General features: G+C 46.2%; 1 protein-coding gene across 4 annotated transcripts; it reads left to right on the top strand.

Moving 5' to 3' along the window:
- Positions 1-25088, top strand: LOC144329916 (uncharacterized). Of its 4 annotated transcripts, none has more exons than XR_013395653.1 (4): positions 1-484; positions 5702-5904; positions 11207-12103; positions 23184-25088. XR_013395653.1 is itself a non-coding variant. In XM_077939542.1 (3 exons), the coding sequence occupies exons 1-3, from the start codon at positions 180-182 to the stop codon at positions 23213-23215; spliced, it is 540 nt and encodes a 179-aa protein (XP_077795668.1). In that variant the 5' UTR covers positions 14-179; the 3' UTR covers positions 23216-25088. The 4 variants fall into 4 exon arrangements, 1 of the variants encoding a protein (XP_077795668.1); XR_013395654.1 differs by having other exon boundaries at positions 47-484; positions 11207-11330; XM_077939542.1 differs by lacking the exon at positions 11207-12103 and having other exon boundaries at positions 14-484.
- The last annotated feature ends 657 nt before the right edge of the window (positions 25089-25745 follow it).

Genomic DNA, 25745 nt, shown 5'->3' with positions numbered 1-25745 from the left:
TTACAGATGTGTCATGAGCACTAATTGCATATCTTAGCACAGGGGTTGGCTTTCCTCCTTCCCTTCAAGTGCAAGCTCAGGCTACACCCCTAGGATGACTGTACCCACCTCTCTGGGTTTGACTGTTCTCAGTCACTTTCAGGGAAGAGATCTATCCAGAGAGGGCAATACTATGACTCATGTCACAAGCGACACATCTCATTCCACATCATTCATTCTCCCATGTTTCCAGTGCTTACATCTTATCTCCTCACTGGGAAACTGTAGGGGAACTCCCCTCCCTCCCTCTCCTTCCTTCCTCCATTTATGCTGGGTCACTCTCAGGCTCCCCGCAGAGACTCACACTCGGGGACTTGATTCAAAGCCAGTCATTTACCCCAGGCAGCAGCTATGAGAAACCAGGTGGACGCTCCAAGCAACGAGCTAAGAGAAACACTCCCAAACCAACAGAATGGGCCCTCCTCCTCTCAGACACCAGACAAAGGTAGGCTCAGCTGGGCTGCATTTAAGAGGCTGATGGCCCTGATCTGCAAGCCTGGTTTAGAACCTGCCCATTCAATTTGGTTTTGATTCTATTCAATTAGATTTAATTCCTTTCAACAATGAAGTGTCAGGTGCTGGGCAAGGCCAGTGTGTTTAAACCTCTGAGGCTCACCTCCCCAGAAAACAACTTTGTCAGTGACAATTCCGGAAGTGGAGTCGAATGCAAAGGTATTTTAACTGGGACAAGGAATGGAAGGAGAGGGAACTGCAGGCTACGTAGGTTTTGTCATGATTGAGGAAGCGAGTTCTCTGCTCCTCCCACTGAGGCCTCCAAGCCTCACCAGGGAGATGGGGGATTCACATCAAACAGGCCAAGGCCACAGAGGGCTGGTCGCCCCTCGGTGTAGCTTGGAAACCTGTGTGTGCTGTGGAGCGGGAGCAGGAAAACCAAGGGAAAAAGAGCACGTCATGAGGGAAGAGACAGTTCAAGCTGTCCCTTTTGGTATCCTCCCTATTGGAAAATTCCAATTCTGACATTCCAGTTCTTCTTTCTTCCTTCCTCCTCCTCCACCTCCTCCTCCTCCTTCTTCTTCTTTCTTCTTCTTCTCCTCCTCTTTCTCCTCCTTCTTCTTCTTCTTCTCCTCCTCCTCCTTCTTCTTCTCCTCCCTTCTCCTCCCTTCTCCTCCCTTCTCCTCCCTTCTCCTCTCTTCTCCTCCCTTCTCCTCCCTTCTCCTCCCTTCTCTTCCCTTCTCTTCTCCTCCCTTCTCCTCCCTTCTCCTCCCTTCTCCTCCCTTCTTCTTTCTTCTTTTTTTTTTGAGACAGAGTTTTCTCTTGTTTCGCTCTTGTTGCCCAGGCTGGAGTGTGCAATGGCGTGGTCTCAGCTCACTGCAACCACTGCCTCCCCAGTTCAAGTGATTTTCCTGCCTCAGCCTCCCAAGTAGCTGGGATTACTGGCATGTGCCACCACACCCAGCTAATTTTTGTATTTTTAATAGAGACGAGGTCTCACCATGTTGGTCAGGCTGGTCTTGAACTCCTGAGATCAGGTGATCCACCCTCCTCGACCTCCCAAAGTACTGGGAGTAGAGGCTTGAGTCACCTCTTGCCCGGCCTCCAGTACATTTCTAATACATTGAAAAAATTTCCATCTATTTTGAGGGAGCAAGTCTGATCACAAGACAGTAGGAAGAGGTATCAAAGTGAGTGGGTGAGAATGAAACAAGTTACGCTAACTAGTAAATTGCAGGAGACACTGTACATGTCAGCCAGACCTCTAAAGAGACAAAACAAGATCAAGACAAAAAACCCAGCAGATCTGAAGGTTTACATTCTTGCAACCACAAATGGGAAGTGAGCTCAGAGCCCAGTGGAGTTTAACAAAATAAAGTTCAAAGTGGAGGCTGCTCTGTGCATATTCCACCCCTTGGTTGCCCTGGCAATGAAACATCTGCCTTACAGTAATGAAATCATATTGAGAAGAAACCCACACGCGCAAGAGAGCATCTTTGCTTGCAGACTTGCTGTTGGTGTTGCATCTGCCTGCAGCCACCACTGCTTTACTCACTGACAAGGAACGTAGCGGGAAACCCCAGGAACCCAGGCCTGGGAGGTCTCAGGAGCTGCACCTCCTGGAGGCCTGCTCAAGGGGCTTGGCCTCAGAGACCTGCACTCAGGAGGGGTCAGAGACAGTAGAACCTGGGGTCCGCTCCTTGGCTAGCTAATTAATTCTTGAGCATGTCATGGAGAAGGTAAAATGAGTAAGATGAGATCCCTGTCCTTGAGGGGCAGAGAGAGTAGAGGTGCATGTATACAATTAATTGTGATAGAAGGCCGAGTTGAGAGGGCAAACAGAGTCCTACAGAAACTCTTTTCTTCTTCATTGTTATTATTATTATTATATTGAGACGGAGTCTCACTCTGTTGCCCAGGCTGGAGTGCAGTGACGCGATCTCGGCTCACTACAACCTCCGCCTCCTACATTCAAATGATTCTACTGCCTCAGCCTCCTGAGTAGCTGGGATTACAGGCGTGCACTACCACATCCGGCTGATTTTTGTATTTTTAGTAGAGACTTGGTTTCACCATGTTGGCCAGGCTGGTCTTGAACTCTTGACCTCAAGTGATCTGCCCGCCTCAGCCCCACAAAGTGCAGGGATTACAGACAACCATCGTGCCCGGCCTTCTTTTTCTTATATAGGTCATGTTTTTATGGAAAGAAACTTAGCAAGGATGAAAATAAGCAAATGGAAAAAATGAAAATCACTCCAAATCGTATCAGCCAGAGAGAACCACCATTAACATGTTAATATTACCATTAAAGGTGTATCTTTTCAAATGTTTTCTTATGCAAATAGATGCATATGTTAAAATATATATTTGTTCTGTCTATATAAACATTTTTTCTGAAACAAGATTATATTATATATAGCATTTTACCTTTTGGCATCTAAAAATATACCATAAGTATATTTTCAAGGAACACATATATACAACTGGCACCGACATATTTAATATCTGCACTGCTTCCATTATTTGACCTTGAAATAACTTAGCCAACCAAAGTGGAGAGATGGGAGGTTGCTGTCCTTTCCCTCAAGTCGAGTGACGGGGTTCCGAAGGCAACACACATTGTGGTGCGCAGAGCCCGCGCTGGTGTCGAATCCCGCTTAAGAAATCTCAAGGGCATGCAGTCTGGCTGGTAGCTGATGGACGGGATAAAGGGCAGAAGCTGTGCTGGGATCAGCCACCACTCCCAGGGTTGCCAGAGCCCAGGATTTGCAAGCATTTCCCAAGGACCACAGGGCCAGAGAAATAGGTTGCTTGGTGATCAACATAAAGGTTACAGCAGAAGGGAGCTTGCACTTTATTTTGATACTAATGAGCGTCCATTGGGAGGCTGAGGAGGGAGATAGTTCTCTTAGAGCCTGGCGGTAGGAGATGAATGTCACTGTGTGTAAGACACCTGGAAGGAGGGAGACAGGAGAGCAGGAAATCAGTTCAGAGGCTGTTATCAAAGTCTGAAGAGAGACATTTCCTCCTTCCACAGGAGTTACAGAATCTGGGCTCAAGTCCCACCTCTCTCACTGATTAACTTGAATCAGTCACTTCACCTTCCTGAGCCTTAATAGCTCACCAGTAACATGGGCATAAAAACAACCTCAACGAGGTATGAACATGTTTCACAACTTGATAGAAGTGGTGGTTGTACAATATTATGAATGTACTAAATGCCACTGGATTTTATACTTTAAAATGGTTAATTCTATGTTATGTGAATGTCTCCTCAGTTGAAAAACAGAATAGTCTGTAGGGTTGTTGTGAGGATTAAGTGAATCTGGTGGGTTTGTTTGAATAGTCACTCTTTTTCTTTTCTTTTTTTTTTTTTGAGACAGAGTTTCACTCTTGCTGTCCAGGCTGGAGTGCAGTGGCGCAATCTTGGCTCACTGCAACCTCCACCTCCCTGGTTCAAGCGCTTCTCCTGCCTCAGCCTCCCAAGTAGCTGGGATTACAGGTGCCTGCCACCACACCTGGCTAATTTTGTATTTTTAGTAGAGACAGGGTTTCACCATGTTGGCCAGGCTGGTCTTGAACTCCTAACCTCAAGTGATCCACCAGCTGCAGCCTCCCAAAGTGCTGGGATCACAGGTGTGAGCCACCGCGACTGGCCATTTTTTTTTTTTTTGAGATAGGGTCTGGCTGTGTTGCCCAGGCTGGAGTGCAGTGGTGTGATCTAGGCTCACAGCAACCTCCGCCTCCTGGGTTCTAGTGATTCTCCTGCCTCACCCTCCCAAATAACTGGGATTACAGATGCATGCCAATTTTGGTATTTTTAGTAGAGATGGGGTTTCACCTTGTTGGCCAGGTTGGTCTCTAATTCCTGACCTCAAGTGACCAGTCCACCTTGGCCTCCCAAAGTGCTGGGATTACAGGCATGAGTCACTGCAATTAGCCTGAATAATCACTTTTTTTTTTTTTTTTTACAAAGTCTCACTCTGTTGCCCGGGCTGGAGTGCAGTGGCGCCTTCTTGGCTCACTGCAACCTTCACCTCTCAGGTTCAAGCAATTCTCCTGCTTCCGCCTCCCGAGTAGCTGGGATTACAGGTGCCTGCCACCACGCCCAGCTGATTTTTTGTATTTTTAGTACAGACAGGTTTTCACCATGTTGCCCAGGCTGGTCTCGAACTCCTGACCTCATGATTCGCTCGCCTCAGCCTCCCAAAGTGCTGGGATTACAGGCGTGAGCCACCGTGCCTGGCCCCAAATAGTCACTCTTATGTGAGCAAATGTGAAACTGCCTTTCCATCTGGCTCCTGGCCACAGCCTCATCCCAGTGCTGGTGAGAAGAGGGAGGGTCTCCACCTGCTTCAGTCAGGAGTCCACTGAAGAGACAGTATCCCCATGGGTGCTGTACAACGTGTCCTAGAGCAGCATTCAACCTGGCTCCCACCATGGAGGACACCAGAGGGGGAAGCCACATCTGTGCTGGTGTCGGTGTGGGCGGGAGAACTAGAATCCCTCCTTCCAGAGCTCCTTCAGTGCTGGCTCAGCTGAGTGACCACCCAGGCTGCCTGAAGGTTCTTGCCTCCCCAGATCCCCAGCACCCAGCTAATGCTTTCTTTTGAGGGTCCCTCCCCATGTCCTCCCTGCTCCTGGTCTTCCAGCTCTTAGGGAGAAGCTGTTCTGCTGAATTCCAATCCAGAACTTGCTTTCTCACTCACCACTAGTTAAGAGATGCATGTAAATCTCCTCCCCCCGACCTCATGCTCAATATGTCATTGATTCCAGGCTAACATTTTCTTTCACTGACTCAATGAGGACAGATGACATCTGTCATTGATGGCTCCTCCCTCATCTATCCCTGGTCTGTCATGGTTATCACATGATGAACTCTAGGAAAATAGTCATTGAGGAAAAATGGATGGCAGAGAACGAGGAAAAAGAGACCTTCTTAACATTTGTTCCCAAGCCAGACCATGTCAGCTAAAAGCACACCCAGTAGCCCTTTGCTTGCCAGCACTTTAGACATCTGGCTTTTCTGGAGGGAGCTATCGCAGGAAGACAGATGTAAAAAAGTTAGGGCTTTTCAGACTGCAGGGGAAAAGGAAAAGGCCAAGAGGCCAGTCTCAAGCCCCTGCCTTCCTCCTAAAGCTAAAAGTGCCCATCACGCTGAAATGGCACAGCAGAAGAACTGGCAGTGACCTTGCCTTCCTCGTTTCAGCATGAAGAGCTTCTACCCATACTTCTGGGAAGCTTTGCCCATCCCCCACAAGGAGATGTTAGGACTCCCTCCTTTGTGCTCCTCAAGGGGTTGTGCCAAGGCTCCATGTGATGTCAGGTGTGGAAGAGCAGAATGCTTCACACAGGGCCCTTCGTCTCTCCCCTGCGGAAATGTTTCCATGAGGGTCGCTGGACATCGTGTGGGTATGTGAATTGACAGTCTAAGCTATGAAACACCGTGTTAAAAATAATACTCATCTGGCTGTGTGTAGTCAGTTGCTTGTACCTATACCTGAGCTGTGAACTCTTTGAAAACAAGAATATTTGTTTATTTTTTTTAAAAAAAAAGGAGGCTGGGCGCAGTGGCTCACACCTGTAATCCTAATACTTTGGGAGTCCAAGGCAGGTGGATCACAAGGACAGAAGATTGAGACCATCCTGGCCAACATGGTGAAACCCCATCTCTACTAAAAATACAAAAATTAGCCAGGCATGGTGGTGCTCGCTACCCAGGAGGCTGAGGCAGGAGAATCACTTAAACCCGGGAGGCAGAGGTTGCAGTGAGCCAAGATCGTGCCACTGCACTCCAGCCTGGGTGACAAGAGCAAAACTCTGTCTCAAAAAAATAAAAGGAGCGTCAACACCTAGCACAATGCTGGGCACAAAGCACACACTGACGGACGCGGAGGGCGGGGGGACTCTCTTCATGCAGACCCACACCTGGGCAGGAGGGCTGGCACCTGGCTCTTTAGAGCAGCCTTGGCTAGCTTTGCTGGAGTCAAGGCCCCTGACTGGCTGCTCATCTTCCCTTGTAGATGACTGTCGTCCTGCTTGCTTTGACCTGCTCCCAGCAGCTCTTGCTACCAACTCTACAGACTCCTGGCACCTCCCACCTGTTCACCCAGCATTCAAGCATGACCTGTTTCCTCAGTTCCTCCTACCACCCCCTACCGGCTTCTCTGACTGGACTAGTCCTCGCTTCCCCAGCACTGATCGCTGTATGACTGACACACGATGTCTTAGCAGGCCAGGACAATCAATGGATATCACATTATGGAGACCATCAATGCTATGGACTGCTGGGCGAGCGGTAGAAGAGAGAATATGGGGATATCTGGGTTCAAATCCTGGTTCTGCCACTAGCTAGTTGTGTGACCCTTACCAGTTGCTGAACTTCGAATCTCAGTCTTCTCATCTGTATATGGGGATTAAAATGAAAAAACCCAAACCCTATCTCATAGGGTTACTGTGAAGAGTAAATACTATGGCACATATTAAGTCTCTGGCCTTGTGCCCGACACTTGGCAGATTCTCAATAAGTGTTTGTTCTTTTCCCTTCCTTTTTTTCCACCAAGATCTCTTCCAAGTCTAAAAGTCCATGAGCCTTTGAAACATATGTTCCCTTGTCAAACTATAACTTGGAAAGGTCAAGAAGCTGCTAGAAAGTTTATCTTTCCCAGAGCAGCAAGGATCCCAGGTGACAGAAGCAGCCTGTGTGTCCCATATTACCCTGGAAAAGATCTCTCATTCCCTGTCCAAAGTCCGACTAATGAAGAGAGGGTGTTGTAGGCAATCAGAGTTCATAAACCACACTTGACTAAGCAGATGAAAGCAGGTTCAGTCTGCAGAGAAGCTGTGAGTGAACAGAAAGCCCAGAGAGGCCTGGGAATGCCCCCTGGGGTTCAGAGAGAGAGCAGTGACCTGAGAGTAGATGTGTCTGTAAACAACTGGGAGCAAATGGCTTAGCCAGGAATCCTCTGTGCTGGGTCAGGGAGGAGCCTGCAGCCTCCCACACAGACTCCCATGGAAACAGATAGGTAGAAGTGAGGGCAGCATTCGCCCCGACCCTCTGCTTCAGGCAGGTGAAATGGGTCGATTTTGGAGATGTCAAAATGAACAGAAAGAGGAGGAGCAAGAGGCAGTAGTGTCATCTTCTGTTAACCCCAAGAGCAGTGGTTCTCAGAGCAAGGTCCCAGGGCTAGCTGCAACACCAGCAAATCTGGGGTTGCCAGAAATGCAGATTAGCAGGTCCTGCCTTAGACCTAATGAATCAGAAACTCTGAGACTCAGACCCCGCAACCTGCATTCTATTAACACAGACTCTGATGCACACTAAAGTTTGAGATCCATTGGCCAGATGCTTTTATTCAAAAATGGGAAACTTCCTTCCTATTTTGAAGCGGTGGGAGATGGCACGACAATGGAATGGTCATAATCTTTAGAGACAAGATGTGAATTCAGATCCTGGCTCTGCCCCTACGTGGCGGTATGATCTTGGACAAATCCATCCACCTCCCTGGACCCTGATTTCCTCACGTGTAAGATGTCTACCTTGCAGGGTGTGGTTAGGTTTAGAGAGAATGTAAGGGAAGCACTTTTCAGAGTGCCTGGCACGAAGTGGGTGCTCTCCATCACCACCGTCATCATAACCACGATAGCCGTGGACAAGCCCCCGGGTGAGTAAGAGCTGCATGCATTTAGGGAAAATTGCCAGGCCACACGGGACCCATCTTGCTTTCTGAGTGTTTAACATGTTGCTCAGAATGGTATTTGATGCCATATATCACCTGGCTCCATTTTCATGAAGCTAGGAACCTAAAGACTTAAAGATAATATTTCCTTTTCAAACTTCATGAGAAACACATCTCTATCTAATTTGGACATACCAAGTGAAACCCCAGTGAGGAAAACCACTCTCATTATAATATGACCTCAGTGTTTTCTCACCCTACCCCTTTCCCTGTTCCTTTTGGGTAAATCTCTTAAGCACACAGTAGCAGTGGGCAAATATTTGTTGAGTGTCAAATGAGTGGATTGGCTCAATTTGACTTTAAAATGCCCTGCTGTTGTGCAATACGAAGAACCAAATTCATGATCGGGCCTTTAGCCTCCTAAGCTGGAAACATGATGGGACTGACCACAGCACCCACGTGGGTAACACATAAAAATCTCGGGGAATCAGACACTGAGGGGGCTGTATGAGACCAAGTTGGCTAGCACAGGTCATGTAGGTGATGGTCTGAATTTACAATGAGATAGCTATGGCCCTTAGTCCCTGATAAAGGCCCATGCTCCAATAAAGTTCAAAAGAAGTGGACACTGGACACGTCCACTTCCCCACCTTCTTTTTATTATTATTATTATTATTTGAGATGGAGTCTCGCTCTGTCACCCAGGCTGGAGTGCAGTGGTGCGACCTCGGCTCACTGCAAGCTCCGCCTCCTGGGTTCAAGCGATTCTCCTACCTCAGCCTCCCGAGTAGCTGGGACTACAGGCATGTGCCACCACGCCTGGCTAATTTTTGTATTTTTAGTAGAGACGGGGTTTCGCCATGTTGGCCAGGCTGGTCTTGAACTCCTGACCTCAGGTGATCCACCCGCCTTGGCCTCCCGAAGTGCTGGGATTACAGGCATGAGCCACTGCGCCCAGCCCACTTCCCCACCTTCCAAACCAGCTGGGGGTCTGCCCTTGCTGACCAGTCACTTGGTCCCATGGCCTCTGCAATGCAGAGCAAACTGGAACCAAAGCACCAAAAATGTCCTACCAGTTTGCCTTCTAGGGGTGTGAACGTACATACTGCCCTTCCAGTTCAGGCCCGATGGGCTTAATTAATTCAAGCCCTCAGCATCTTCTTTTACCTCCAGATATCTCGATGGTCTCCTGGGCCTCCCCGACTCCTATCCTGCTCATCTCTAGTCATCCTCCTCACTTTCTACAACATCTAGCCCATCATGCCCATCCCTGCTTACAGGATGAAGCCCCAATGCCTTGGCAGGGCATTTAAGGTCCCTTGCAATTTTGCCACAGCCTACATATCCATCTTTACTGCCCATATCCAGTGCCTCAGCCACACCTGCCTCCTGCCTGTTAGCGCCCTACTCACTCATACTTACTGGCCACTGACTGAAAGGCCCTTCCTCCTGTTCTCTGCCTGGAGGATTGTGGCACCTTTCCAGAACCTGCCCAAATGCAGCTTTCTGCAAAATGGGCCACCATCCCCTGGTGGCTTAGAGACAGGGCCTTAGTGTGTTGGTTAGGCTGGAATACAGTGGCTATTCACCGGTGTGATCATAGCTCACTGCAAGCCTAGAATTTCTAATTGCAAGTAATCCTCCTGCCTCAGCCTTCTGAGTATCTGGGACTTCAGGTGCTAGTCAGCTGAATGCTTTCTTAAGTGTACTCAGCCTGCAATTAATTCCCTTTCCCCCCCTTATCCCACCCACAAATTCCCAGTCTCCTTCAGCACTTGGCTCTACTATCACCTTTAAATTGTTTAAAAATTATTTTTGACATAATTTCCGACTTGCAAGAAAGTTACAAGAATAGCACAAAGAATTCTTGTGTATCTTTCACCCCGATACCCTAAATATTGTTTGCGACATTAACCTTAACCTTCCACCCACTCAACTACCTACCTTTTTTTTTTTTTCTTTTTTTTTTGAGACAGGGTCTCACTCTGTTGTCCAGGCTGGAGTGCAGTGGCACTATCTCAGCTCATGCAACCTCAGCATCCTGGGTTCAAGCAATTCTCCTGTCTCAGCCTCCCAGGTAGCTGGGATTACAGGCATGTGCCACCACGCCTGGCTAATTTTTGTATTTTTAGTAGAGATGGGGCTCTGCCATGTTGGCCAGGCTGGTCTCAAACTCTTGACCTCAGGTGATCTGCCTACCTCAGCCTCCCAAAGTGCTGGGATTACAAGCATGAGCCACCACGCTGCTTCCCTTCCTTCCCTTCCCTTCTCTTCCCCTTTCCCTTCCCTTCCCCTTTCCTTTCCCTTCCCTTCCCCTCCCCTCCCCTTCCCCTCCCCTTCCCCTTCCCTTCCCCCTCCCCCTTCCCCTTCTCCCTCCCCCTTCCCCCTCCCCCTCCCCTCCCCTCCCTTCCTTCCTTTCCTTCCTTCCTTTTCTTTCCTTCTCTCTCTCTTTCTCTTTCTTTCTTTCTGTTTTTTTCTTTTTCTTTTTTCTTTGATGGAGTCTCACTCTGTTGCCCAGGCTGGAGTGCAGTGGCGTGATCTCGGCTCACTACAACCTCTGCCTCCTGGGTTCAAGCAGTTCTCTGCCTCAGCCTCCCGAGTAGCTGAGATTACAGGTGCCCGCCACCATGCCCAGCTAATTTTTTTGTATTTTTAGTAGTGACAGGGTTTCACCATCTTGGCCAGGCTGGTCTTGAACTCCTGACCTTGTGATCCACCTGCCTCAGCCTACCAAAGTGCTGGGATTATAGGTGTGAGCCACCACGCCTGGCCGCCCCTACCTATCCTTCTATGTACTGTATCTAGAATCATAATTTTACTTTTTCTGAACTACTTGTGAGTTACTTTACAGACATTACGCCCCTCTACTCCTTTAGTGTATGTGCTTTGTAAAACCAAGGACATTCTCTTAGATAAGTATAGATAATCATCAAAATTAGGAAATTAACTTTGGCACCAACTATTTTATCTAATCCATAGATCTTATTCTGATTTCACAAATTGTCCCAATAAAGTTTTTTTTTTTTTCTTTTCAGAGACAAGATCTTGCTGTGTTGTCCAGGCTGGAGTGCAGTGGCACAATCATAGCTCACAGCAGCCTCAAGCTCCTGGCCTCAAGTGATCCTCACGCCTCAGCCTCCCAAAGTGCTGGGTTTACAGGTGTGGGCCACTGTGCCTGGCCCTAGTAAAGTTCTTTAAAGCAAAAGAAAGTCCAAGATTAGACACCACATTTTCTTTGTCCCTCTCCTCTCCTCTCCTCTCCTCTCCTCTTCCTCTTCCTCTTCCTCTTCTCCTTTCTTTTTTTGAGACAGAGTCTCGCTCTGTCACCCGGGCTGGAGTGCAGTGGTGCGATCTCGGCTCACTGCAAGCTCCGCCTCCCAGGTTCACGCCATTCTCCTGCCTCAGCCTCCTGAGAAGCTGGGACTACAGGCACCCGCCACCACACCCGGCTAATTTTTTTTGTATTTTTAGTAGAGACGGGGTTTCACCGTGTTAGCCAGGATGGTCTCGATCTCCTGACCTCGTGATCCTCCTGCCTTGGCCTCCCAAAGTGCTGGGATTACAGGCGTGAGCCACTGCGCCCAACCTCCTTTTTGTTTTTCATGACAACATTTCTGAAGTGTCTAGGCCAGTTATTTTGTAGAAAGTACCTCATTTTGGGTTTGTTTGATGCTTCCTTGTGATGAGTTCTTGTTGTACTAATTTGGCAGAACTATCCCAGAGGTAACGCTCTGTTCATCTCAGTGTGTCATGTCAGGAGGTATGTGATGTCAATTTGTTTCATTTCCCGTGATGTTAACATGGGTCACGTGGCTGATTTGTTGATATGTCTGAGTCCTCCCCTGGCCCATGAAACCCTTCTCAAGGTCAAAGAGAGACTCCGTCTGATTCATCCTGGCATCATGGTAGCTGAGTACTTGGAATGTTGGGAGGTGAGGAATAAACACCTACAGAGCCCCTCCCACATGCCTAGCTCTGTGGTCACTTCTCATTTAAGACTCACAGAGACCCTATAATTTAGCCTCATTTTACAGGTGTGCTCAATGAAGATATATTATTTGCCTAAAAGCCCTTGACTGGTAAGTAGCAGATCCAGACTGAAATCCAGGTCTCTCCGCCACTTCCATAACACTAATTCCCTGGAACTGATACACCTAGTCAACATCATGCAATGCTTTGAATGAATGTTTTTAAAATATTAAACAGAAAAATCTAACACCAAGATGACCAAGAAACTTAACACCTTTCTATATCAGCAAGGATTCATTTTTTCCTTCCTTTTTATTCATTTATCCCTCCAACAAATATTTACGGTGGGCTTACTATGTACCAGATGGTGTTACAGATAATAGGGATATAATAGTGAGTAAACAGCTTACATTCTAAGTACTAGAAAACCCAACTAAGGTCATTTCAAAAAGAAAAAGGCTAGCATTAGAGTAGCTTCAAGGTTGGTTAATTTAGTGACTCAAAGGTGTCGTGGCTAAGGTTTGGGTTCTCTGAGACTCTTTCAGTCTTCTCCGTCAGGCAACAAGGTGTTTGCTTTTGTTTTAAGCAAGACATCCTCAAAGGAAACACAGGGGATGTTCCTGTCGTTGTCCCTTTATATTAGCAAAGAAAGTCTTGCTAGAATCCTCCTGGCTGACTTCCCTTCCACCCCATTGCCAGAACTACGTCATCAACCCATGCCTAAATCCATACTTGGCAAGAGGATTGAGCCACATGCCTGGCTTAGGCTCTCTGCACTCACACCCCCACCCCACTCCAGACCACCTCTGAGCTCAACCTTCCCCAAAGCATTTGGTCATCAGAAGAGTAGGCAAGTGAACAAAATCTCAACTTTTTTTTTTTTTTTTGAGACAGAGTCTCACTCTGTTGCCCAGGCTGGAGTGCAGTGGCGCAATCTCAGCTCACTGCAAGCTCCGCCTCCTGGGTTCACGCTATTCTCCTGCCTCAGCCTCTCAAGTAGCTGGGACTACAGGCGGGTGCCACCACGCCTGGCTAATTTTTTGTATTTTTAGTAGAGATAGGGTTTTACCATGTTAGCCAGGATGGTCTCGATCTCCTGACGTTGTGATCCGCCCGCCTCGGCCTCCCAAAGTGCTGGGATTACAGGCGTGAGCCACCGCGCCCGGCCTGCAACTTTCTTTTAGGAAGGAAAGGGGGGAAAGATTGTTAAATAGCCTACTGACAAAATTTTTCAAATCTCCCCTCTCCTAGTTTACCAAATATTTAGACTCTGTGGCTTCTCAGAAACTCTTGTTTATACAAATATAAATTTGCCTCACTGCTATTCCTTGTATTAAGTTCTGCTTTTTTTACTCACCGTTAAGTCACATAATGTCTTTCTCTATATATTCCTATATCTTGTCCCATTCCAAAATAAGGTTGCTTTTCCATGAGTATACAGAATCTTAGCCAGGGGAGGTTTAAAAATATTTAATAGCTAGTACTAAGATGTTCATTGACCACTGCTTCATATGGGATCCTGAAGGCTGCTGGGCCAGGCATTTACTATTTAGTTGCTGGATCAGGGGAAGCTCAGGAGGATCCCAGTGGAGGGGCAAAGGAGACTTGGAGGACACTCTGGCCCTACTGTTTACCAGCTGATATGAAAGTATTTGTTTTAACAACTAGTATAACAGTCCCCACGTGACAGGCTGGATGTCGGTGCTAATCTGCATAATGGCCATTTCCAGTGTGAGGATAATGACCACGGCACAATTCTCCCAGCTTCTGCCCCACGGTCGGGCATCTGGGCTGTCTCCAGTTTTAACTGCAATATCAAGCTCAGTTCTGCACAACTCTATATGTGCTTTTGTTTCATTTTTCTATTTTATAAACTTATTTATAAATATGTATTTCATATTGTTTCCTTGGAACGTATTTCCCAAAGTGGTATTCCAAGGTCAGAGGGTCTGATCAATTTTATAATTTGACTTGGTGATTTTAAAAGCATTTAACCGTGGGTTCAGAAACATCCTTGCCCATGTTTTCACAGACTCCTGTTGCTGGAGAGCTGGCAGGCAGTACGGTATGGTGGAAGGAGGGTGGGTGTTGGAGTAAGGAGAGCTGGGCTCGGGTCTGGGCAGTGTTTCTCTACTAGGAGTTGGGGACTTGGCAGTGTCTTAACCTCTGTGAAACTTGGTTTCCCCAACTGTGAAATGTGAAACGGGGGAGGTGCCATCTCTCCCAGCATCAGGCACAGCAGGCATCAGTTGCCTACATCTGTTCCTGATCTTGGGCTGAGGCCCTGGCCATCCTTGTCACACCCTTACCCTGGCCAGCCTTTGTGGAGGGTGGGCTGAGTAACTTGAACAAGTAACTGTCGAAGTGTCAAGGAAGGTGTGGGTTCTGCACCATAAGGAGGGGTGTAGACTGCCATCTTCTGGTGCAAAGTGTTAGTGTCCAGATGATTTAGGGATCAAGCTACTCCCCCTTGTGTCCCCGTGAAGATCTGCCCCCACGGGGGAAGCTGCAAGAGAAGGAGAGGGAGGTTCTCCTAACACAGGCTGGCCCTAGAGTCTGGTACTTTAAGGTGATGTCCTCCTTCTGCCTGAGAGAGAGGAAGATGCTGGGTTTTGAAAGGCTGTTTGTAAATGAAGGTGCTTTTGGAGACTGTGGAGGTGATGGCAGAAGGTATCTTCGCGAAAACAGGGGGTCTATATCAGCGATTTATTAAACGGGTTCGGAGAGGCTGACAGCAGTGGTCAATCAGTCCACAAATATTTACAGAGCGCCTACCATGTGGCAGACACATGCTCTGGCAAACGCTGTTGAACGAGACAGGCAGGGTTCCTGCTCTCATTGTCCAGTGGGAAACTTTGGTGATAAGGTTCGTTCTTTTTTAACTGATATGCTTTCTTTTTTATTTAGTTGGAGATAAACAGAAAATTAAAAGTAATTTAAACCACAATATTTTGCCTCTCAAACACTACAGCCGCTTTTATTTCAATACCTTCCAGCCCTCGCAGATGTATATGCACACTTTTAGCAGAGTTATGATCATAATGCATATGCGATCCTGAAGTTTGTTGTATTTGATAATAAACATCTCTACATTGCTATCAATCTTCATAATTATCCTTATCACTGTATAAGAGGCAAATGTGTGGCTGTACCAAAATCTATATAGCAATTCCCTCAAGTTTAGACTTTTTTTTTTTTTTTTTTGAGATGGAGTCTCGCTCTGTCACCCAGGCTGGAGTGCAGTGGTGCGATCTCGGCTCACTGCAACCTCCACCTCCCGGTTCAAGCTATTATCCTGCCTCAGCCTCCTGAGTAGCTGAGACAACAGGAGCCTGCCATCACCCCTGGCTAATTTTTGTATTTTTAGTAGAGACGAGGTTTCTCCATGTTGGCCAGGCTGGTCTTGAACTCCTGACCTCAGGTGATCTTCCCGCTTTGGCCTCCCAAAGTGCTGAGATTACAGGCATGAGCCACTGTGTTGGCCTCTTTATGCAGATTTTTATTCCATTACTTCTGAATAATCATGGATATAGTTCTTCTTGTGTGTTTCCATATTAGTTCCCAAAGGAACTATTACTAATTTCCAATGCCATCAATATTGTATCAGTAAATCAAATTTGCTGCAATATCAGGCACATTGAGTATCATTGCTTTAAGGCATTTTTGAAAATATTTTTAAATAGAGTCCCAAATTTGCTTTCTGCAGCATATCTTTGGATGCCAGTAGGCAGGTTCTTTTTTTTTTCCCCACATGTGCTATTTATAATTGCTGTTGTGTGAATGTCTGTTTATATTGTGGTTAAAAATATAAACAGTTGAATGAGTTGAATGAGTCCCTTGTTTGATGGCTTTTCTTAAGAGAGAAAAGCAATAGAAGATTGCATTATTATAGCCCAGAGGGTCAGAATGGCACATAGGGTGTTACTCATTGGGTTAATAACTCTGTCTGGAATCTTCCCAAGAAAACTCAGCTGTTTCAGGATCTAGAGTGCAAGTCTCTTCTGCTGCCCATAACTGCTAAGTGAGAAAAGTGATTCTATAACACCCTTGGTATGCTTGATTCAGTCATGGAAATGACATTATTTCTCAGTGTTTATGAAAAAGAGTTGGACACCAGCCTAGGTTACAATAATGCAAATGGAAAGTATGCAATTGGAGGGTTGTTTCCTAGTGACTTGGAAAAATGCATGGCATCCTTGAGTGTCTCAGTTGGAAGAAGGCCTCTTCAGATATGGCCCAACCCAGAGAAGTGAAGTGACTTGCGGAAGCTCACACAGCAAGCCAGAGGAGGACTAAACCCCTAGCTGGCGTCTATTTTAAATGAACCTGTGATTCTCTCCTTCCAGGCTGCCTCTCCTCTCCATTCCTTCTTCTCCCACCCATGGCCTGCCTCCTCCCAGCCTGCATAATTACCAAAGCACACTCTGGGAGCGCCTTCTGCCTTGGGAGTAGGTTTCCTTTTCCTACATACCCTCCAACAAGACCTCTGGGCCCTTCTCTCTGGGAGTTCAAAGTACTGTGCCACACAGTGTTCTGTGCAGTAGCTAAAATATTTTGCCAGAGCACAAGATCTTCTCAAAGAAGACTGCGGATGTTAGAAGCTGGGCCTGTGTGAGGGTGGGAGATCTTGACTTTGTCAGGAAGGCTTTTGGTTTAAAACCTTGCTGGGCAAGGTGACTCACGCCTGTAATCCCAGCACTTTCTGAGGCGGAGGCGGGTAGATCACCTGAGGTCAGGAGTTTGAGACCAGCCTGACCAACATGGTGAAACCCTGTCTCTACTAAAGTTACAAAATTAGCCAGGCATGGTGGCGCGTGCCTGTAATCCCAGTTACTTGGGAGGCTGAGGCAGGAGAATCACTTGAACCTGGGAGGTGGAGGTTGCAGTGAGCTGAGATCATGCCACTGCACTCCAGCCTGGGCAACAAGAGCAAAACTACGTCCAAAAAAAACCCAGCAAACACCTCACTACTATTTTCTGGGATGATTAGATGGAGAAAAGAACATTCGATTAACACTAACCATGTAGTAGGCACTACCTCCCTTAATTTCCTAAAAACACCTATGAAGTCAGAGATTTGGAAGTGGAGGTTCAGAGAGATTAGGGAACTTGATCGGCTCCCACAGCTATGGTGTTACTAATCCACTGCTTCTGGGAAGGCTGATCAGAATCACCAGGGGCGGGGGAGCTTCAGACTGGTGCTCACATATGTTTCCCCGTGAGAACAGCTGCACCCTATGGTACTCAAGGTAGGATTTGTGTGCCAGGACACCACCCCACAGACGTCCTGGTCTGGACAAGTGTCAACAAACTGATGAGGTATAGCAGGAGCTAGAAATCCATATAGAGGGTTTGTGGCAAAGCCAAAGAAAATAGCATCTGGAAAAGTTCCTTCGGGAAGAAAAAATAGAAAAATCCTAAAGATTAGGACAAGGGGAGCATAACTCAAGGCCAGAGGAGGGGGAAGCTTGGTGGGTGGGAGGGTGCAAGGGGGCAGGGCCCAGGACAGGCTGACCTGTTCCCAGGAAGGATGCTGGGGGTGGGAGGATGTGGCAGGGCTTGGGACAGGGAGGAGGTACCTGGGCAGAATCTCTGTCTACCACACTTGGAACAGGCAGGCAGCTGCTGTGCTAGGCGGAGCACTTGACCAGGAGGTTTAAGATGCAGTTCTGGCTGTGTAGCCTCAGACAAGTCACATTAGCTGTGACTTGCTTTCTTTCTCATTAAAAATAGGCATAAAAATAATCTTCTCTGCCTGCCTCTCAGTGGGATTATGGGAACTGACTGAGTTAACTCATATAAAAGTGTTTCATAAACTGTGAAACACTATACAAATGTCACAGAAGGATTATTAGATACAGCAGTAAGTTCTAACTCATTATTATTCAGAATTCCAGCAACTCGGCTTGTTCTTGGCTGTGTTTTATTGACAAGGCAGCATCTGATGCCCATTGAGATTCTGCTCATTAAAGCCTGGCACAGAGTTAGGCCCTCCCCACGCCAGCTCATTTGTCCTGATGTTCGTACACCCTCAGTCCAACTAGGATGGATCTCAGCTACGCAGAAAAATCTCTGATAGTGGTCTGACTGCCCTTGAAAAAAGCCTAACTCTCATTCTTAAAAAAAGCTTTTGGTGAAAACTTCATTCATACAAGAATATATATATGTGTGTGTGTATATATATGTGTATATGTGTGTGTGTGTGTGTATATATATATAATGTATAAGTACAGTTTACAGAATAATAAAACAAAACACACACTAAACTTTAGAAAAAATAATTACCAGTGCCTGCAAAGCTCCTATTGTCCTTCCCTGATGCATTCTCTTCACTCTCCTATCCTCGATTTTGGATTCATCTTTCTCTTGCTTTTTTTTGAGATAGGGTCTCACTCTGTCACCCAGGCTGGAGTGCAGTGCTGTGATCATGGCTCATTGCACCCTCAATCTCCCGGGCTCAATTGATCCTCTCACTTCAGCCTCCCAGGTGGCTGGGACCACAGGCACGTACCACCACACCTGTTTACTTTTTAATTTTTGTTTTTAGAGATGCAATTTCACTATATTACCCAGGGAGGTCCCAAACTCCTGGGGTCAGGCAATCCCGCCTCAGCCTCCCAAAGTGCTGGGATTACAGGCGTGAGCCACTGCGTTCAGCCTCTCTTACTTTTAGAAAGAGCTTTCCCTCCTATATATTATCCTTAGTTTTTCTTGCCTCTGGACTTTGATCAAGGGGATCATACTGTAAGTATTCTTTTATAACTTGCTTTTTGCATCTGTGATCTCTGTATGTTGATGCATACAGCTGTGGTTTATTCATTTCACAGCTATATAGTTTCCACTATGGGAATGTGTTAGAATTTATTCCTCCTACAGCAAATGGACATTTGACTTGTTTCCAATTTGGGACTATTTTAAACCATGCTTGTTTATGTCTCCTATTGCCTATACATGAGAGTTAATATTTATCTAGAAGTGGGATTACTGAGTCCTAAGGTATGCACGTCTTACATTTTATCAGATAAGGCCAAACTGTTCCAAGTGGTTGTACCAACCCACTCTCCCACCAACCATGTATGAGAATTCTCATCATTCTACATCCCTGCCCCTGCTTGATATTGCCTATGTTTTAAATTTCTGCCAGCCTGGTGGCTGTGGAATTGTATCTAATTTTTATTTTAGTTTGCATTTCCCTTATTACTAAGGAGGCTGAGCATTTTTTCATATGTTGGTGGTCTTTTTGTATTTCCTCATCCCTGAAATGCCTGTTCATGTCTTTTCCCCATTGAAAAAATTAAATTGTTCATTCTTATTGATTTGTCGAAGTTTTAAAAATAGATTCTGGACAGTTCTTTGCCTGTTGTATGTGTTACAGTGATCCAGTCCAGTCTCCTGGCTTGTCTTCTCCCTCTCTGTATCATGTTTTTTTATGACTAGAAGTTCTTAATTTTAGTGCAGTCGCCCTTCCTGTTTTCCTTGCACTTTTGGTGTCTTAAGTGATTTTTTTACCCGAGGCCCTAAAGACAGTCTGGATTTTCTTCTGAAAGTTTCAACATTCCAAATACCTTTCTTGGGACTGCTCTGCCTAATGAGCTCCTGAATCTTTCCACAACATGCTTCTGCAAGCCGGAGGTTATTTCCATTCCAGTGGGCCTCCTCTCTGCACAGAGGGCCCCCGAGTTCTGCCAAGTGCCCAGAGAAAGGCTCCATTCACAGGGCGGGCTGCTCTGCGTGGCCACGTGTGTCCTGCGCTCTCTGCCGGCCGCGGGCCCCTAGGAGGCGCCTTTGCTCCAGGCCTGGAGCTCCCTCCCAGGGCTCCTCTTGCACCCGGCTCCTGCCCCGGGGGCCCTTCCTTCCTGCAGACGACGGGGGCGGCATCTCCTCTGCGGGGAGCCAGGATCTCTGCATGGGGCCACCGCCCTTGGGCCTCGCTAGCCTCGTCCTGCCCCTGACCCGCTGGAGCTGGGCCTCTCTTCCCATTCCTGCTCCCTCAGTCCTGCTTTCAAACCTACCCTTTCACCTCCTGCTCAGACGCCTTTCTTGGCATCCTCTTGATTCCTCCCTTCTTGTCTTTAAGGGAGGCCCCGCAGTAACATTATTTTATGGGTCAGATGCTGCTGAGGGTTCAACCTACCCCAAACTGTTGCAGCATGTAACTGACGAAACTGCAGGCTCCCCAAAGGATCAGACACTAGGGAGCCTCAAAAGGTACAAAACTGAAGGGGGCACCGCATGTTTCAATGTTTGATTTTGCCTGACCTTTTCCGCTCCACCGGTTAAGAGTTGGCTCCATGGTTTCCTCTTTCCTCAGTTTCCTTATCTGGAAAACTGAGTTAATAATCACTACCTTCCCGTTTTTGTAAGAATGAAGTAAGATAACTTGGGTAAGGCTCACGGTACCTGGCACATAATAGAGATCCACAAATATTAGTTTCCCTTTATCTTAGTTTGAGACCCCAAAATAGACAGCCAGAGGCCGAGCTTGGGCACATATGCTTTTTTGGTTGGCTTCGTATCTCAGGGAAGCAAGAGTGGAGGAAAAAGAGAAATGAAGCAGTCAAGCAGGAAGCAGATTCAGGGTGGTGTGGAGGGGCCGGAGCAGGTCAGGGGCCATGCGGGGTTTCCCTGGAGAGGCTGCATGGAGAACATGGAGGAGAGGAGAGCTCTCTGCCTGCCGGTGCCTGCCCAATTCCTATCTTTCATTAGTCAAAGTTCGCCTTGTGGGAGGTTGAGTCGCCTGCATTCTAGGCTGTTTCCCTCGGAGCCCTCTGGAGGACTTCTCGGGAAGCCAGACCTGCCTCAGGTCTGGGTGCCTGAGCTACTGCAGCTCCTGTTGCAGTGCGAGGGATGGGAGCCACACCACACCCTGACCGTTGTCCTTAGGGGAACCCGAGGCAACCAGTGGCATTAGCAGATGCGGTGATGGTGGTGGCTGTTAGGAATCCATGACCTCAGGAACAGTGTGAGTTACCAATAGGACCACTCTGGCCAAGAAGCAGGGTGAGAGGCCCAGATGCAGGATGGGAAAGGCAGGTGAGCCGCGTGGACCTGTGGCGTGAGTAGACTGCATTTGGCACACCTGTCACTTTTCTTGTGTTCATGTGAGCTCTGCTTCGCAGGACATCTAACATCAGGAACATTCACATTCATCAAATACCAATAGGGGTACAGAGATGAATGAAGCAGGCATGCGGTCTATGGTTTCATGCACTAAACAAATACTGTGTTTCAGAAGGATGGGGTGTTTTTGCTCATATCATTGTCCAGTGCGGGTCAGTTGTTCTCCTGAGTGGCTCTCCTCCATGTGGTGACTCAGGGATCCTGGCTGCCTTCCTCTTCTGAAACCATCATCTATACCATCCCAGTCACTTTGAAAGGGGCAGAGAGGATTGACGGCTCTCATGAGAGCTTTTAAGGGCCACATCACTTCTGCCTACATTGTCTTTGTTAGAATTCAAGTTCAAACCCAATCTAACAGCAAAGGAGTCCGGGAAAAGTTTTCCTTTGTGTCTAGGAGGAGGAAACATCATAGGAAAACACAGCATTGTCTCTACCACAGAATAGAGAGAAGTTAAGGTATGACCTCTGTCTCAGAGGACCTCAGGATCTAGCTGGGGAGAAAGAGCAACTCGAAGGAAAAGTTGAATAACAAAACATGATTGCAAATGCTTTGTCAACAGGATTCTGAAAATAGCAATAATAATAATAATAATAATAAAAAACAGGCTGGGCACAGTGGCTCATGCCCATAATCTCAGCACTTTAGGAGGCTGAGGTGGGAGGATTTCTTGAGTCCAGAAGTTCGAGGCTAGTCTGGACAACATGATGAAATCCTGTCTCTACAAAAATACAAAAATTAGCCGGGCATGACTGCAGGTACCTGTAATCCCAGATACTCGGGAAGCTGAGGCAGGAGAATTGCTTGAACCTAGGAGGCAGAGGTTGCAGTGAGCTGAGATTGCGCCGTTGCACTCCAGCCTGGGCGACAGAGTGAGACTCCATCCCTCCCCTTCTCCCCCTGAAAATACTGTAAGAGTTCACATGACCAAGAGTGAATCAGAATGGTTGGATAAGGGTTTATGGAGAAGGTGGAACTCGAATTGGGTTTCGAAGGGACTGGCAAGATTTAGCCACAGAATAGGAACTATTCTGCAGGTGGGGGAAGAAGCATAAACCAATGGCCACACTGGAGAAGGCAGGAAAGAGTTAATCCTGGTTAAGTGCAGGCACTAAGGAGTCCTCTTGATTGCTGGCCAGGGAGGAAGTTCCTATGGAGGGACTGGGGCGGAGTAAGGGAGGGCTGGACAAGAGTCAGAGAGGCTTCATAGTAATTTGCCTCCCTTCCCTGTGCTGAAGTATTTCAGTGTTTTAACAACCAGAATGTCTTCATCAGTGCATATAGGCTGAACATCTGCACTGTGTTAAAGACTTACAGTGGCTGAGGATGGAAAGAAAGGTTGGAACTAAATTGTGATAGACTGTGAGTGCCTGCATGTTTGAGATTTCCAAAACAGAGATGAACATCATTTATTTTCACAAAGCTTAGAGACACCGCCTCCCAATAATAACCAATAATAAACAAATGGTTACATAGAAATAAATGATAGTACATTCCTATGATAGGATACTCTGTAATCATTAAAATCCAACTTCTGAAGACTTTTAATGACAGAATAAGTGAAAACATAAAACTGTAGCGTATAAGATCAATTTAGTAAAGAAGAAATATAAAATTATCAAAACTAAAAGAATAAACATTTAACTGGAAATAGTGGTTATTTTTTAAATTGACAAATAAAAATTGTGTATATCAGTAACATGTTGTTTTGAAATATGTATAATTAGTGGTTATTTTTGAATGGTAGTACTATCATTGATGTTTCTTTTCATCAAGGTTTTTTTTATGTTTTGACTTTTCCTATAATGAAAACATTACTTTTATAGTGAAAATATATAATAAATGTTATTCCTCAAAAGTAAAGTATAAACATGTGGAGTTTGGTATGGTGGCTGCCATTGCCATTGTTTTATTCTTTCTTGCAGGTGAATCCCATTCTCATTTTTGCAGTATCTGAGAGCTGGGTGCCTACATGATGCGGTCCACGGTGGCTGAGCACCTTCTGCCCCTGGGATCTCAGACTCTGCCTGCCACAGAGCAGAGGACTGGAAAACCCCTCCCACTTGCTGTCATCATTCCTGAAAGGTCTTCAGGTGTGCCTGTAATTCCATGAATTCTCGGAGTGAATATCTACACCAGAAAAGCACATAACTACCATGAGCATAAGATGTGGGAGTGCCAAGGATTGACCATAGAACTATAGACAGTGGATCACAGCCAGATACAACTTCTCATTTTGTAGATGAGAGACCCGAGGCCCAGAAAGAGGAAGGCACTTGCCCATGGCCACACAGTGAGTTAGTGAGACTTGAGCCCAGGTCTGCAGGGTTCTGTGCTCTACTAGTCGCAAGGCGTTAGGCAATTGGCTTTCCTGGGTTCTGGTCAAATTCATTTTTTGCCTACTCTGCCGCATCTACACAGTCAGATGTGATTTGGGTTAAAGTTCATTGAATCATGTCTATTTCTCATCTGTTCAGTTTTGTGGCTCCCTGGGTCTCTTTGACTAACTTTGAGAACTTCTATTCTTGTTAAATCCAATATGGTATCAATACATGGTGAAAATATTATCTGCAAACAGTCTGGCACTTCCTCAAAAAGTTAAACATAGAGGTACTATATGACCCAGCAGTTCTCCTCCTAAGCGTATACCCAAGAGAACCAAAAACATGTTCACACAAAATATGCACTCATATATTCAGCAGCATTATCCATAATAGTCAAGAAGTGGAAACACTCTAAGTGTCTATCAACTGATGAATGGATAAAGAAAATGTGCTATGTCCATATCACGAGATATTATGTGGCAATAGAAAGGAACGAAGCATTGATCCATGCTACAATACAGATGAACCTTGAAAACATTATGCTGAGTGAAAGAAGGCAGTCACTAAAGACCACAGATCATATTCCATTTACATGAAATGTCCAGAATAGGCAAATCCATACAGACAAAAAGTAGATTAGTGGTTTAGTGGTTTTCAGGGGCTGGGGGTGGGGCAATAGGAAGTGACTGCTAATGGATGTGGAGTTTCCTTACTGGCTGATGAAAATTAGATAGTGGTGATCATTGCATAACTCTGTAAATATATATATGTGTATGTGTATGTGTGTGTGTGTGTGTGTGTGTGTGTGTGTGTGTGTGTATATATATATATAAACACTTTAAAAGGATGAATTTTGGCCGGGTGTGGTGGCTCATGCCTGTAATCCCAGCCTTTTGGGAGGCCGAGGCGGGTGGATCATTTGAGGTCAGGAATTCAAGACCAGCCTGGCCATTATGGTGAAATGCCATTTCTACTAAAAATATAAAAATTAGCTGGGTGGTAGTGGCACATACCTGTAATCCTACCTACTTGGGAGGCTGAGGCAGGAGAATCGCTTGAGCCTGGGAGGCAGATGTTGTGGTGAGCTGAGATGGTGCCACTGCATTCCAGTCTGGGCGACAAGAGTGAGAAAATAAACAAAAAGAAAAAAAAAAAAAAGGATGAATTTTATCGGATCTAAATTACATTTAAAAAAAGATGGTCTCTGATTAAAACCCAAGGAAAATGAAATTGGAGGAAATCCACAATGAGAAAAGTGTTACAGTATGAAGATCTATGCTTCAGCTAGACTTATACATGCCTAAAAAGAGCGTTTATCAGTAGGTTTCCTACTCTGAAAAATGGAGTGGAATGGTGGAATGTGTCCTGCCTTATAAAGTAGCTACTCAGATGTGAATTAGATCTCAGTTCCTCTACTAAGTGGTTGCATGACCTTGGTCAAGTTACCTACCCTTCATCAACCTCAGTTTCTTCATCCATTAAATGGGATAATAAAGTCTCTCTTACAAGTAATGGCATGTATTGTGTCTTGCATTCACATTTAGTTGCCTTTGGTTTCCCCTTATCTCTTCCATAATCTCAGCAGTCACCCTGAGACTGCGGTGTTGGGGGTACTTTCGTTCTCAGTGTTTGGAAACTTTTCTGAGTGCTCCTTAAACTGTAACATGCATAGGAGTTCTTTCTTTCCCCTTAGCTTTTCTCAAACTCTATAGGTTTAGTGACTAGTACAAAGCTTCTCAAACAAAAATGTGCATAGAATAACTTGGGAATCTTCTTAAAAATACAGAATCTGATTCACAGGTCTGGGATGGAGTCTGAGATCCTGCATTTCTAAAAATCTCCCAGGCAATGCTATTGTTTCTGGTCCTTGGAAACACCTGACTAGCATGGTTCTAAGTCACCGGAACTGTGAAGCTAGAATGATTTATAGAATCTTCCTCGAGTAGCAAATTTAACTGGGTTTTATAACTAAAATGCTTTACAAAAATATAGTCCAAAATAGTGTCAAAAAGTTTTTTTAAAATTCCTTTTAGGGGCTGGGCGCGGTGGCTCACGCCTGTAATCCCAGCACTTTGGGAGGCCAAGCAGGTGGATCACCTGAGGTCGGGAGTTCAAGACCAGCCTGACCAACATGGTGAAACCCTCTCTCTACTAAAAAAATTA

Source organism: Macaca mulatta, chromosome 7 (assembly GCF_049350105.2).
Source record: "Macaca mulatta isolate MMU2019108-1 chromosome 7, T2T-MMU8v2.0, whole genome shotgun sequence".
In the NCBI taxonomy this organism is placed as follows: Eukaryota; Metazoa; Chordata; class Mammalia; order Primates; family Cercopithecidae; genus Macaca; species Macaca mulatta.
Note: the sequence above shows the minus strand (reverse complement) of the source record. Positions and strands in the feature narration are given on the sequence as shown.